Source organism: Nomia melanderi, chromosome 5, assembly GCF_051020985.1.
Source record: "Nomia melanderi isolate GNS246 chromosome 5, iyNomMela1, whole genome shotgun sequence".
In the NCBI taxonomy this organism is placed as follows: Eukaryota; Metazoa; Arthropoda; class Insecta; order Hymenoptera; family Halictidae; genus Nomia; species Nomia melanderi.
Window position 1 is genome coordinate 17,765,689 of NC_135003.1, and position 13,987 is coordinate 17,779,675.

At 47.7% G+C, this 13,987-nt stretch overlaps 1 protein-coding gene across 7 annotated transcripts in view; it reads left to right on the plus strand.

Moving 5' to 3' along the window:
* Nucleotides 1-10,621, plus strand: part of LOC116424576 (very long chain fatty acid elongase AAEL008004) — a 58,713-nt gene extending 48,092 nt beyond the window's left edge. For all 7 annotated transcript variants that reach the window (XM_031971148.2, XM_031971150.2, XM_031971149.2 and 4 more), the window contains 3 exons: nucleotides 5,569-5,706; nucleotides 6,338-6,580; nucleotides 7,040-10,621. In XM_031971148.2, the coding sequence (XP_031827008.1) occupies nucleotides 5,569-5,706; nucleotides 6,338-6,580; nucleotides 7,040-7,399 (741 nt within the window). In that variant the 3' untranslated portion in view covers nucleotides 7,400-10,621. The remainder of the gene's footprint in view (nucleotides 1-5,568; nucleotides 5,707-6,337; nucleotides 6,581-7,039) is intronic.
* Nucleotides 10,622-13,987: the final 3,366 nt, after the last annotated feature.

Here is a 13,987-nt window from a genome sequence, read left to right on the forward strand (position 1 = left end):
ATCCTTTTTTTCTTCTCGCGCTCGCGATCCGAGACAGAGGAGAGCATTTGACCCTCGAGACGCATCGTCGTCTCGAGATGCCGCTCGACGCCGGGATCGGCGATCTTCGCCGGGTTCGTTGACGCCGCCTTATCAAGCCGTAAAACGCGAATCGATGATCGATGCAAATTTCGACGGCCACGGCCGTCGGGAATGTATTCAAATTTATGATCGAGTAATTCCGCGCGTATCGCCACACGTTTAATGTATTTGTTTTTATGCTCCCGCATTTCCAAGGTGGATAATCAGTACATTAACAGCGTCTCGGAGGAGTCTGCGGATCGAACGCGGATCGTTACGTCTCGCGAAGTTCTTGGTATTTAACCTTTGCGCTGGAAAGATGTATCGCGCGCGTCGAGGTTATTTCTCACCCAGAATTGCCATTGACGCTTTATACGCGTCGATAGTCTCGTTGCATTACATATGCTAGAATGTTTTGAAATGGATTACTCTATATAAAATGATTAATAAAGAACAGCATTCTTCGCGCACTTTGCCAAGTCTCTGAGTTAATTTCCAGTGCTGGAGGATGAAAATATTGATTGCGATTTTAATGTTTAAAATATACATTAAATATCGAAGGTTATTTTGCTGTGTGAGATCAAATGGTATAGAATGCAAAGGAATTGCAAGAGTGAAGTCAGTCCCTTCAGTCTCGTTTGTTTCGAAGGAAAATCGTTATAGATCTTATTCGAATATTCGAGGTTCCTCGAATCACAGCTTTCGTTAGAGACGAGCCCGTCCGGAGAGATCGCAATGGCGTCCGGCAGACGTCGCAGGAATTCTCCCGACCGCCTGGAAGGAGTAGCCATTAGTACGCCGCGAAGGTCCAAGCCGATCGTTTCGTTCTAGCACGGGGGGAGGTTACAGAGTACCGTAATGAACGCGGACAACGTAATTTTTCTGACACCATGACACGATTCCACGCGACACGTATCTCGAGAGTACCTGCGACCGTTTTTACATCGATTCCGACGCGTAGATGCTTGTCCACTGTTCCTACCCTCTAACGTTACGACCACCAATTATAAAAATCAGGGCACGTTTCTTGATCATTTCTCAGAGAAACATCCCCATAGCTTCAATAGCCGAACACGAAACATTTGCAAATGGGCTGAAAGGATCTTGAACTTCGAAAAACTGTTTCAACTGCATATAAGTTTCAATAAATGTTCACTTGGCAGTCAAAGTGTTAATCGACTTACAATTCAGTTTGCGTATTGCTAAATCAATTACTTCAATCGTATCTCAGGGAAACATTTACCTTAATCATTTCAAGAAGGAAATCAGGAATGGTCCATTTCGAACCGTTTAGTTTTAGCGTTAAGGGTTAATCACGGTCGCGGAGGAACTGTTATCGGTTAGAGGAGAACGCGAAAAGCGACGAGACCCGAGTGAGGTCGCGTTATCGCGGTCGAGGGTCGCAACAAACCCGATCGCCGCGATGCCCGATATCGTCATCGACGGGACGCGATGTTCCATTAAACTTGACCGCGTTAAACGGCCAGAAAAGCTCTGCGGCACGGTCGCGTGGGCCGGCTCGCGCTTTAACGAGAACACACGCTCCAGAGAACACGTGCGTGCGGCTCGCGGTTCTGTGCCAAGGCCGAGTGCCCGAGACTGTACGCACGCCAGAACCGTTTCCACCGAAAGGCTTATCGGCGGTGATTACGATTTCGCCGAGCTTGCTCCTTCCCGTGCCGCGTCTCTCGTTTCGTTCGCGGACCCGGACCGAGATCCTTTCACCGGTTAACCCCTTGCACTGCAGTCTTTTTCACAGCTGCGCCTTCATCCAGTAACAAGGCGAGTTATCGAACCCGGAAATTCAACGAATTATGAAACTTCGCGTGTAAATAGAGCGAATCGAGCCTAATACACTGTGATTCCTTATCGTGCCGAATTTCAAAGGCGAAAAGTGATAGAAACCTTCACTTTGAAGGGATGTAATCACCCTTTGAAAAATTTCAAGGGGTTTTCACTAATGCACCGATTGAAAAATCAATTGGAATGTATTAACCGAGGACGAAGATTCTTCGAAGTGTACGAAACCTCCAGCAGATGAAGTTAAATTATATATCGAGTGCTTAAATAATAGACAGAACGGAAATTATACACTGATCTCTTGCTGTTTGAGTAATTGAATCATTTGTTTCACATTCACATTGAATCATTTGTTTCACCTTTCCAAATATGGAAATTTGATCTCGCCGAAATGTCGACATTCGTCCGCAAAGGGTTAAGCTTGGCTCTACTCACACGCATAATAATTCGTTCAGTTTCCGGATTCGTTAACTTCCCTTGTAACTAGATAGCAGTGAGATCCAAGAATCTAAAGAACTAATCATTGTTTCCGTTTATCTTCGTTGCGAGAGAATTAGTTCAAAATTCTCGTAACAGTTCACGCGTTAATGGTTCCTCGAGCATGAACGATTACTAGCTACGTATTTACGGATAAATTTCTGAATAGAATGAATATTTAGGCAGTGCTTCGATATTCTTCAACGAAGATACAGTCGCTCGATTTTCCGTCGACGAATTAAAACTTGATTGCTGAAACGAGCTTTCAACTTCGATATCGAAGCGCGACTTTCCGGGGAATAGCCTGGGGCCATCGGTGAACGGTTCACGCCGTTTTTCCAGGCGCGCAGGACAACCGGAAGTTTTAATTAGTCCTCTAATTCGTCGAAGAAGCCCGTTGGCAGCTGAACGACGGGAACAGGAGGGAATTTCAAAGCGAGAAACTCGCGGAGCGCGGCGAGACCGGCGACGTGACTCGCTCACGGATGCATAGAATTTTTCAATAGTCGCAAAGCGGCGGTTCGCGCGATCGTAACTTATTCAAAGCGCGGCGATTTTGTTTTTTTCTACTGTGTAACGCCCGCTTTGTCGCGTTGAAATTGTTGCGTCGAGTTGGAATCGCGCGGGGAACGAATTCGAGCTTACGGCGTACACCCGCTCGCGATAAAATCATTCGAGCGACGGAAACTTCGTAGCCGTGACCGTCGATTTTCGTATTTTCAAGTTTCGCGTTCAGCTCTTGCGTTTGGTCGCCAATTTTTCGATCGTTCGTGCTAGTTCGATCCTCCAGCTACGGTTACGTTTAAGAATTTATTTGTTTCCGTTTACATTTGACCCCGTGACGTCGTTTGATCCTCTGATTATCTTAGTGAGACGTGTCGTTACATTTTTAGATAGGATATTTAGCGAGTTAAGCGATGATTGTTGCCCGAAAAATCGTTCACGTTGCAATGCGCATGCATCGAGGAAACGATCGAGTGGTCAGAGGACAAGGAAGATACGATTCCGTATTCTAATTCGTGGAATCCACTCGTGTCATCTTTCCCGTGGAAGATCTTCCGCAATTGCGCAAGTGGATCATGTTCTTTTGATCGTTGTTGCGCAATGTGTTTCCTTGTTCGCGAGTGTAAAATTCAGGGAAAAAACGTGACGGGAAAAAGACGCGGTGCATAAGTACCTAATTAAGTTTCAATAATACAACGCGTACTCCTTATTTTATTCGTTTTTTCTGTGTCACCGGATCGACCGATCAAGGATAATGTGACAGGAACATGCTCTATTTATCGGTTAACATAGACGCGATCGTCTTGTAACACAGATCGAACTTTCCGCTGTGAATCCTCGGATCCTTCGAATTCATGATTTTCAATGAAATTTCTGTAATAACTGGACGAAAGGTGAACTTAACTTCTTCTTTCAAGCTCGCACGAATCGAGAGGCGTTTAAATGAAACGATAAAAGATCGGTCGAAGAAGTTCGGCGAGAGGAATCTTCTTTGTACAATCTGAACGCTGCTCATGGTCTGCTCGCGAATAGAATCTCGGTTCCATTTACACTTGTTAATCAATTATCGCGACGGCCTCGCGACTTTTAACTTCCGTGCCTGCCGCGGAACGAGTCCGCGGTCTCAATTTCGAGCACGACCGGCTTCCGCTAATCGGGAATCAACCGATTACCGAGTATCAACCGTAGATACGGCCTCTTCGCGTAGCGTTCGCGCCGGCGCGTTCTATTCGGTCGCGCCAGCGATTCGATCTAGTTATTGCCGCACGTTTCATTCGCTTTCGATCACAACCGAGGATTAGATTGTAACGTACAAAATATCCGATTTCTAGGATTAGCTCGAAACGAACAGAAAATAACTTTGTACATTCGTACGAACAAAATACACCTCTGCCTCGTTAAATTGCTAAAAGTATTTACCAATTACCCGATAAGTCGATTTATACGTTTGATCATGAAAAGAATATGAAAGTTCGAGTACAGTCACTGTCTAAACTTAATCGCCAATCGTCGCGCTACGTCGAAAAGAGTTCCCCGACTCGTGCAGAACCGGCGCGTAAAGATGGCCGATGGGATAGGCGCGTTCGCGTTAGGTCTGGCCGCGGTTGAATCGCGATCCGCTGGCCGCGCGGATCGATCCCCGTTTTTAGGGTCGCGGAGAGCCGCGGTGGCCTGGTTCTCGTGGAAAAATCCGAGGAAAACTGAAACGCGAAACAAACAGACCTATTGTTCGGCGTTCTCGAAGGAACGGCACGCGAACTTTTAGAATTTTAACGCTGCAACGTCCAGACCCGGCGAAATGAATCCCATCGATGTTTGTGTTCCTCGTCTGAAGCCGGCGAAACGAGTGGTTCCCTTCGAAAAACGAAGAAACGAGAGTGTAACGTTGACAATTGAAGCAGTCCTAACAAACGTGACCATAAAACGCCATACAATATCGGCGACCGTTCCCGAAGCGGTTATGGAGGACCGAAATAGATTCGTAATTGTTATCAGGTACATCGCGTCCGGTTCCACTTCAATTCAATATCAATTCCATAACTATTACTTCCCGAAATATCCGCAGAAACGAAATGTTTCAATCGAGACCGATATAAAACAGTTCCGAGCGGTGATTTACGGAAGCTTTCCAATCCATCGAACAAACGGTGCAATAAATCAATCGCTCAGAGGTCAGGTTAAGTCGATTTTCTGATACTGATTTTTGTACATTGCATTGGAATAAATAATATCCTTTATACTTAATCAAGGATTTACTAGTTTCATCGCTTTTTCTATGTAAGAAAGCCCTTTGTGTAGCTTCCGAAAATATCGAAGCTGCAGATAGCTTGGAGGACGTAAATTCTCTGAATTTTTCTTTTCTCGACTTAACTGCATCGGCTTCTGGCGACTGAAACGTTCGTAAACCTAGTGTTAAATACGAGCGACGGTCCGCCGACCGTCCCACCGGCGAGGACTCCCTTTTGTTCGGCTCTCCTCCTTCGAATCAGTCGGCCCTCGTTCCGCGAAGCTTTTCCCTCCTCGACGCGGACGCGGAACTCCCTCGGCGGCGCGGCGTTTCCACCCACGCAGCTCCTTGATCGAACAAAGCTGCCGGGACAGAGTTTTTCGCGGTGAAAAGCGGCGCGCGGAGGGGGCGGGAGGGGGCCGATCGTCGCCGGTGCGCCGCAGTCCGTTGAATGCCGGGCCCTTTTATTGTCCTCACTTTCCGGCGTTTTCTTGTTGCAGTACTTGATGAGTGGCTGGGCAAAAGGATACAGCCTCCGGTGCCAACCGGTCGACTACTCGAACAACCCGCTAGCAATACGAATGGCGGCAACGTGTTGGTGGTATTACATCAGCAAGTTCACTGAGTTCTTCGATACCGTGAGTATTCTTCGATGTCGTTCGCGTCTGGTTTCGTTCGTTCGTTCGTTCGATTGTTCGATTGTTCGATTTCTGCACGGATGCATCGAGACGTGGATGTTTGCTTGGCATTCTTCGTTCGGGAAGCGAGTTTCGAATTTTGCTTGCAATCAAACGGTTCCATTGACAAATCCTACTGGAAACCGGAGGATACTTAGACCTGTTGATGAAAAATTACTGTTTTAATAGAGCATCTCAAGAAATGTGCTTTCCTAATTTTCATAACAAATTACAAGCTCAGTCTCATTGCTCGGTAGTGTTAAATGATTGGAGTATTAGATTCAGTGAGTCAACATTTCGTAGAGATTACATCGTTTTAAATGTAGCTTCCGGAAAGCTCGAAGGATAGACTTCTCGAGAAGTACTCGAAGATCACTCGATTATTTGTATCTTGAAGTTCGGGATCGAAGAACGAAGGAAAACGACGAAGCAGGCGGATAAGGCGCGCAATCGCGAAGCTGGATCTTTCTAGGGTTCAGTTTCGCTAGGAAAATCCCGGCTAATCGAACGAGCGATCAAACGGTTTCATAAATAGCGGCGAACGCGGCGCGCAAGTGTGCCAAGGAGAATCACGCTGGTGTTGTTCTTCCAGCTCTTTTTCATCCTGAGGAAGAAGAATCAGCAGGTGTCGACGCTGCACGTGATCCACCACGGAATAATGCCTTTCTCCGTTTGGATGGGTTTGAAGTTCGCGCCGGGCGGCCATAGCACCTTCTTCGCTCTCTTGAACACTTTCGTTCACATAATCATGTACTTCTACTACATGCTGTCCGCGATGGGCCCTCAGTATCAGAAGTACCTCTGGTGGAAAAAGTACCTGACTACTTTGCAAATGGTGAGCACGGCCGCATTCTTCGGATTCCCATGACGCGCAGATATCGGGCGCTGGAAAGCTGGCACTCTCGTCCCATTGGTCAGCCTCGGTTCTCGTTGCACGATTCGCCGAGGCGCTTACGCACACCAATCGGATCGCGCAACGAATCGCGCGAAGCGATGTCCTATGACATCACGACTGCCAGCTTCCCAGCACTTACAAGCCTGAGGCTAATAAGCTCCCCGCGCATTATGGTATTACACGTTGCTGATACACGCATCGGTGTCACACGATAAACCGGAGAGAATCGATATTAGAGGCAAACTGGAATGATTCACATTCCGTGGAAGCTAACGTCGACGTATCAGCAACGTACTTCTAACGATCAGAATATATAAATGCTTATACAGTAACTGGTTACAGTAACGCGAGAATCCCAGCGAATATTAATCGCAAACTAATGTTCGTCCCGTTTTCCAGGTGCAATTCGTGATGATCATGAGCCACCAGTTCCAGCTGTTGTTCACGGAGTGCAATTACCCGCGCGGCTTCATGATCTGGATCGGTCTGCACGGCGTGCTGTTCCTGGGTCTGTTCTCGGACTTCTACAAGACGAAATACGTGGACAAGATGGCTACGACGAAGAGGCGGAAGCAGAGCTCGCAGAACGGCTCGGCGGGCGGGCTCTGCATGCCGGTGCTAGAGGAGGACTCGACGCCGCGGCAGAACGGCGTCTCGTCTTACGCGACGATCTACAACAAGGAATACAACAGTTGTTACAGCAACGGCACCAACAACGGTTACGTGGCCAACAACAACACGGAGAAGAAGCTCGCTTAGGACAGTATGCGGCGGCGTCTGGTTGTGGGAGACAAGCTCGGGACACCGAATCGATCGCACGATACGCAATATTTAATAAATCCATTTAACGCGGCTCGAACCCTCGGCGGCGGTCGGCGATGATCGCGCGGCAGCGGTTCCGATCGCCGGACGAACGGGGAGGAAACTCTCCTACGTCGACGGCGGTTCGCGGTTCTCTGTGTTCAGGCGCGCGTGTTCGGAAGCCGGCCGCGTCCGGTCCGCGCGAGAGGACCACGACCAGTCGCGCGCATGTTCGATCATCATCGGCTAAAGGAGAAGAAAAATAAAGAAACGCTTCGAGCACACGCTGTTTTTCTCATTCGTCAAATAAAAGAAAAGAAAAGAAAAGAAAATAAAGAAAACCGTCTTTAACCGAGCTGACGCGGGACATTGTGTTCGCGTTCATCGTCCTACCGAATGGGGATTATCGCCGAGAAAAGGGGGTTGTTACACGTAAGAACTCTATTATCGAATAAAATTTAATCATCGTCACCAGCGGGGAAGAAGGGCTCGTCTTGCACACACAAGCATACACTCAAACACACACACACACACATACACACATACCGATCTTTTGTCTAAAAAAGAAAATAATTACAAAAAAATAAGAAGAAGAAGAAGAAGAAGACGAGGAAGGAGAGAAGAATGTAATGAAATAAGAATATTGTCGCGTGCGTGCGTGCCTGCGTGTGTTTGTTCGAAATGTCGACCGTTTGTAACATAATACACAGATCATAAAGTAAATAACAGAGAAAGATGATTGGAAAACGAACCACTGAGAGCGTTAATCGCGCCGAGTCCGCAACGGGCTTGCGGACCGTCAACACACACGCGTCGACCGATTCCCGGCGAACGGCGGCCATTGTCTCGCGGAGGCGGCCGGAAACCGGGAACAACCGGCGGAACGACGAGGATGAGCGCGAGGATGTTTCGAACGGCGACCGACCGGCCGGCCGACGAGAATTTAAAACGCGCACACGATCGGCGAGGGACACCCGGTTCGCCGACGATCCACGTCGGACGTCGAGCTCGGGCCCGGTCGGCTCCCGTTCGCATCGTCCGTGTGAACGCGCGCATGTATTAAATATTCTTAGCGATAATATGCGTGAACGAGAGAGCGTGTTGATGATCGTGTTCGTTTGACGGAGGTTCTACCATGACTCGCGATCAGGCGTATTTCTCTCTTGTTGGGTCGCGCCGGAGACGCGAGCCCCCTGGCGTCTTCGCGGAGCGCGGTCACCTGAACACTTTCAGGACTCGGAATCCTAGAAACGGGGCTTCGACGAGGGAACGGGGAATGTCCGATCTCGCGCGCACAGAATAGATTTTTATCACCTCGGACCGTGCGCGCGACCCCCGCGGGAACGGGATCCGCGTTTGTTCGCCGCGCGGGTCGCGCGTCGTTCCACTTCTTTGTAGAAACCTTAGTGGGGGCTGGATGGGGTGGGGGGCAGAGGCGGTTGCGAACGAATAATACTAAGTGATGTAATTATAATTTATTTTATATTGGAATATAAGAGACACGTGAAACTTGAAATCCAACCGCAGTCAGTTTTCTGTTGTGTATGCGTGTGTACTGTGCGTGTGGTGTTCGACGCTCGATCTGCGGCCCGGTCGCTCGACGTTTACGGCACCTTTAATACACCTCGGATACGAATGATTCTTTTCGACTGTTCCTTTGCGTTTCGACACGGCGTACTCCGTCACCTGTAGATAACACACGCACGGGACGCTCCGTGACGCGCAGATTGAGCGTCGACGTTTGTCACCCCGTCGCGAGACGTTACGGGCCACGCGACACCGCCCGTGGAACGACGGCCCGAGCGAAACGAATTTCGGATATCCGCGGACCTCTATCGTTTAACCGTGATCCCACCCCGTTTATCGTTGCCCGACTCTGTCTCTCTATCGCCCCCCGATTGTGTTCAAAGCTTTGGTGTTCGTCGTAGGAAATAAGCGTCCGTCGATTCGCGCGAAGGTCAACGACCAGTTCGCTGACCACTCTTCCTCTCGAAGCTTGGTTCCGGCGAGGAGAGTCGTCCGCCGGGCGAATCGTGCACCACCACGGGCCACCGTGCTGTCAGCGGTAATTAGCTTTTTTACCGGCTCGGGACGGGCCACGCGACCGATTGTGTTTTTCAAATTAGTCGAATTTCCGCGACGCTGCAAGCTCTCTCTTTCTCTGTGTATACGTGTGCGCGCTGCGCGCTTGGGGACGCCGCGGAATCAAGCTTCCGAAGAGCACTCGAAATTCTCTTTGACGAAAGGTTTATCCGTTGTTCGCCGTTTTTTCGAGGAAATCGAGCGATGTTGATTGGTCCGTGTCAGTCGTGCGTGCGTGTGTGTGTAGGAGGACTGCCTGGAAAGTGTCCGACACTGCAATTTTTTTCCTGCGATCCTTCCACTTATGGAAACACTCCTCAGAATCATCTTGGATCGTATTTCATTATATTCGCTCGGCGTCTGAATCGTTTCGATTTCGGAGAACAACCGGAAGTCGCAGGTGCCTGGACCACGGAGGCTGCCAGAGTTGCGAGACGCCGTGTTTCACCAGGAATCGTTGAACAGTTCGCGACGCACGGACGGTTCACTGCTTGACACGTTGACCACGTGAATCTCGATAATTTGATGCGTCGTTCATTATTTCATGGTAATGGTAGATTATTAACTCAGGGGCAGCATCACTTTCCAGACGTTCCTCGTATGCATACGCGACGCGCGCGACAAAGATATTCAGAAGGAGAGAGGATGGAAAACGTTGAACTGTAGATATAATCATGGTTGGGATCCGCTTGTCAAGGTTCCCGAACGTTTTGTATACTTCCTGTCGAGCGGAGAACGATCGAAGGTACTTTTCATTTACGAGCGCAAACAATAAAACCGATCATTTGAGAAACGAAACACCGAACAGAAGGAACAGACAACAGAAACATAAGATAGGTCAATGCGCGTGCGAGGGAGAGAGGGAGAGAGAGAGAGTGTGTGTGTGTGAGAGAGAGAGGGAGAGAGAGAGAGAGAGAGAGAGAGAGAGAGAGAGAAGAATTCGATCCTGCGAAACAAATTCGATGTTGTATATTTTTACAAGGGAAACTTAGATCGATCGCGAAAATAAATGAAGAACGTTGACGTTTGATAATGGGTGTCGAAGACAGTGCTTTCTTGGTGAAAGTATTCGTATATAAATGAAGAAAAAATGAAGAATGTTTATTAATGCCAAGTTTTAAATAACGTGTTAGATATTCGACGACGAGGAGGAGGGTAGCGACGATTTATAGGGGAAGAAGGGAGATAAGACTAGAGGAAAGAAAACGAATACGAGAGAAAATAACACGTTGATAAAGACTGCTATCTATAGTCGTTAAAAGACGCGTCTTGTAATGGACACCGTTAACCCCTTAACGGTCCCGTTTGACACAGAGTTTGTCTTTTGTAGCAAAGGAAAGCAGGAACTATTATGAATTGTTCGGCGTTGCAACGTTTGCGTTACACTATTATCAACTTCGTTAAACATTTTTATTTCACATCGGTTGTCTTGTATGTTACTGGTTTTTAGTCGTTCAGAAGCGTCAGTCACCAGTGACTGACACGGCGCTTAACGTGTTAAGGGGTTAACGCCGGGATTCCCCGAAGAAAAGTGTTTTCTTCCGGGACACGCTGCTAGGCTTCTATGCACGTTGCATATTTCGTTTTCGAACTGTACAGGAATTGATATCGTCGAGGTTAACCGATTTACCGAAGAAGCTTCTACCTTCGAAGCGACGAGTCCGCGCTCAAGCGTGTTATGTATTCCCTTCGCCCTCTCCTATCCGCGAAGAGACCACGCGGACTCGCGCGCGTGTTCCCCGGTCACGAGTGATGAGAATCGATCCGCGACATCAACCGACTGGTCGAGCGGGAGTTTCGAACTTGATTCGGGAAAACGATCGAACGCGAGAAACCAATTGTCACGCTCCTTTTTTCACCTTTTTTCATCGCGTCCACACTCGCGCGAGCATCGTGGCTCTATCGAACCCTTCGCTCCTTTCCAATTGTTTCTACGACTGCATTTTGGTAGCACGCCGAACCTCCGTTATCCGAACCGCCAGCAGCTAGTCCGTGATAATTTAGATGAGGGAATTCGAATTTCTCTTCGGTGCTTGCCACGTGTCGTGACGCTTCCATTCAATTTCCTTTTTGATATATCGACACTGGAACTACCGAGCTAATACGATTAATATGTGATCTACATAGACATTGTAACAATAGATTCTCAGTTTCTCCGGGCATTCTGTATAGTATTGAAATGAAACTATTCATTTTTAAGATCATTTCAAACATTGAATGCTAAGATACCGATAACGAAACAAATCTAAACCAGTTCGACTGGTACGGTAGTTCTAGTGTTAATATTTGAAGACGCTCGCAATTATTCCAAGGCTATCCACTGCTAATTCAATAGTTCTAGAACTACCTTCCAGCTACCGAATTCCATCGCGTTACATGGTTAGCGAGTAGCGCTACGCTTTGCGATCGGTTCCGATCGGAATAAGAGAAGTTCTTAACACGTTGATCGCCGTGGAAACATTGGCTGATTGTATGGCGATTTGGTGGCAAAGATATGAATCGACGCTTCAACGTGTAACGAGAACGATCGAGCTGGCTGTTCGGACAACGGAGGTCCTCGGTAACGACGGTGCGCGCACTCTGCACACCCACCTCCGCGGAAAATACCTTCTAGCGTTTAAGGGACAAAGCAATCTCGCACCTGTTAAAGTCTCGCAAAGGATACTCAAGTTGCGCCCTGGCGAACGGCGAAAGTTGCCGGAAATGGAGGAGAATCGGAGAAAAAGAGAGAACACGCCGTACAAGAATTCTGTCGATCCGCAGCCCGTGTCTGTCAGTGAGGACAATAATCCACGTCGACGTCGGGAGAACGTTTCGTAGAAGATTCTAGATGTTCGTAACGTTTCGACTCGTTTGTACAAAAACAAGAAAAAAAGCACACACACACACAGTTCCCGCCGTTTTCTCGTCACGATCGAAGAACCGAAGCCGTTTCGATTTCCGATGCGGTGTAAAGAATGAAAACAGACGAACAAACAAAAAAAAAATGGTAAAAACGACGAAGAAATTGAACGAAAAAAGGCTGCTTCTCGATGTACAACAACTTTCGTATTTTTCTAAAGACACGTACACGCGCGAGCGCTACTTTTTCCGCCGAGCCGTGCACTTTTTCTAACGAACATTTCGATGACTGTTAGTAGACCTAGAAGATACGGATGTTCCCGTGAGGTTCGCCCGCGAGCTCGCGGAGCTGCTCGTCGATCACGGCTCGAGGACTTCCGGTTCAACCGAAGACTTTCGGGAAGATCATCCTGTACTGGACTCTTTGTCATTTCCGGGAGGAAGTTAGTAGAATTGCTAAACTATTGATACGTAAACTATGGGAACTAAGTACAGATCATAAGGTAAACAAGAAAACATGATGGCTGCCATTGCGGATGGCACTTCCGGTAATCGAATCCGATGATCAATTCCATGTATTTTCTTCTCATTGCAATTTTGTCAATAGCATAATACAATATTGATTGGGTGAAGCGAATTGCGAAGAAATCAACCGAAAGACGATCAGTGACACCGATGATCAGCTCTAATGCTGACAATACTTAACCCTTTGCACTCGAAATACTCTCAACAAATATTTATTACTTTCTGATGGAATATCAGTTATGTTTTACAACTAACAAAGAAATACCTTGCGTAAATTAAATAACAAAACTTTGATATTGAACTCTAAATTTTATCATTTTCATGACTCAAATCAATTGGCGACTGAAAGGCGCCTCTAGAGTGCAAAGGGTTAACTCTATTGGACGCAGCCAACTAAAACTTCGAATGACTGTAACCTCTCGCGCTGTGGAATGATCAAATCATTTTCTAACGTTCTTCGCGTAGAAAACGCGGAAGCCTCGAGCCCGGTATTGACGATGGCGGTTCTCCGCGCGGAGTCGCGTGCATTCCCACTGATTCCGCGACGATCGCGTTCCAAAGAATAGACTAGATGAACTCTCCGACTGAACATTGATTTCTTTGATCCCTGTTTCGACCGACAACGAGACACGAAACGACCGGAGTCATTGACGACTTCGTTCCCGGTTGCTCGCGACACACGGATCACAAGAAACACCGAAAAATAGAGGGTTGGTCGGTCGATCGCTCTTTTCCTGTGTATTTTTCTTTCGTTTCCTTTCTTCCTTCGTTTCTTATTCTTTCTCGTAGGTGGGAATGAAAGAGAGAGAGAGCAAGAGAGAGAGAGAGAGAGAGAGAGAGTCTACACGCGTACGGACACGTCAAGTCGATGATCGATCGTCTTTCACTTTCAGAAACCGTTTTAGCCACGGTGAAAGGTGTCGAGCCCGAGGAGACAAGAGCACACACATCGTCATGTACCTACATAATGTTACGAACTCTGTAATGATTATCGATTCTCATTATATTTTTGTACATAATTGGGGAGAATTGACACAAGAATAAAGTGAACTTGAAAGGAGCGAGTTGCCTTCAGCCATGAACACAGGGAAACTCGGT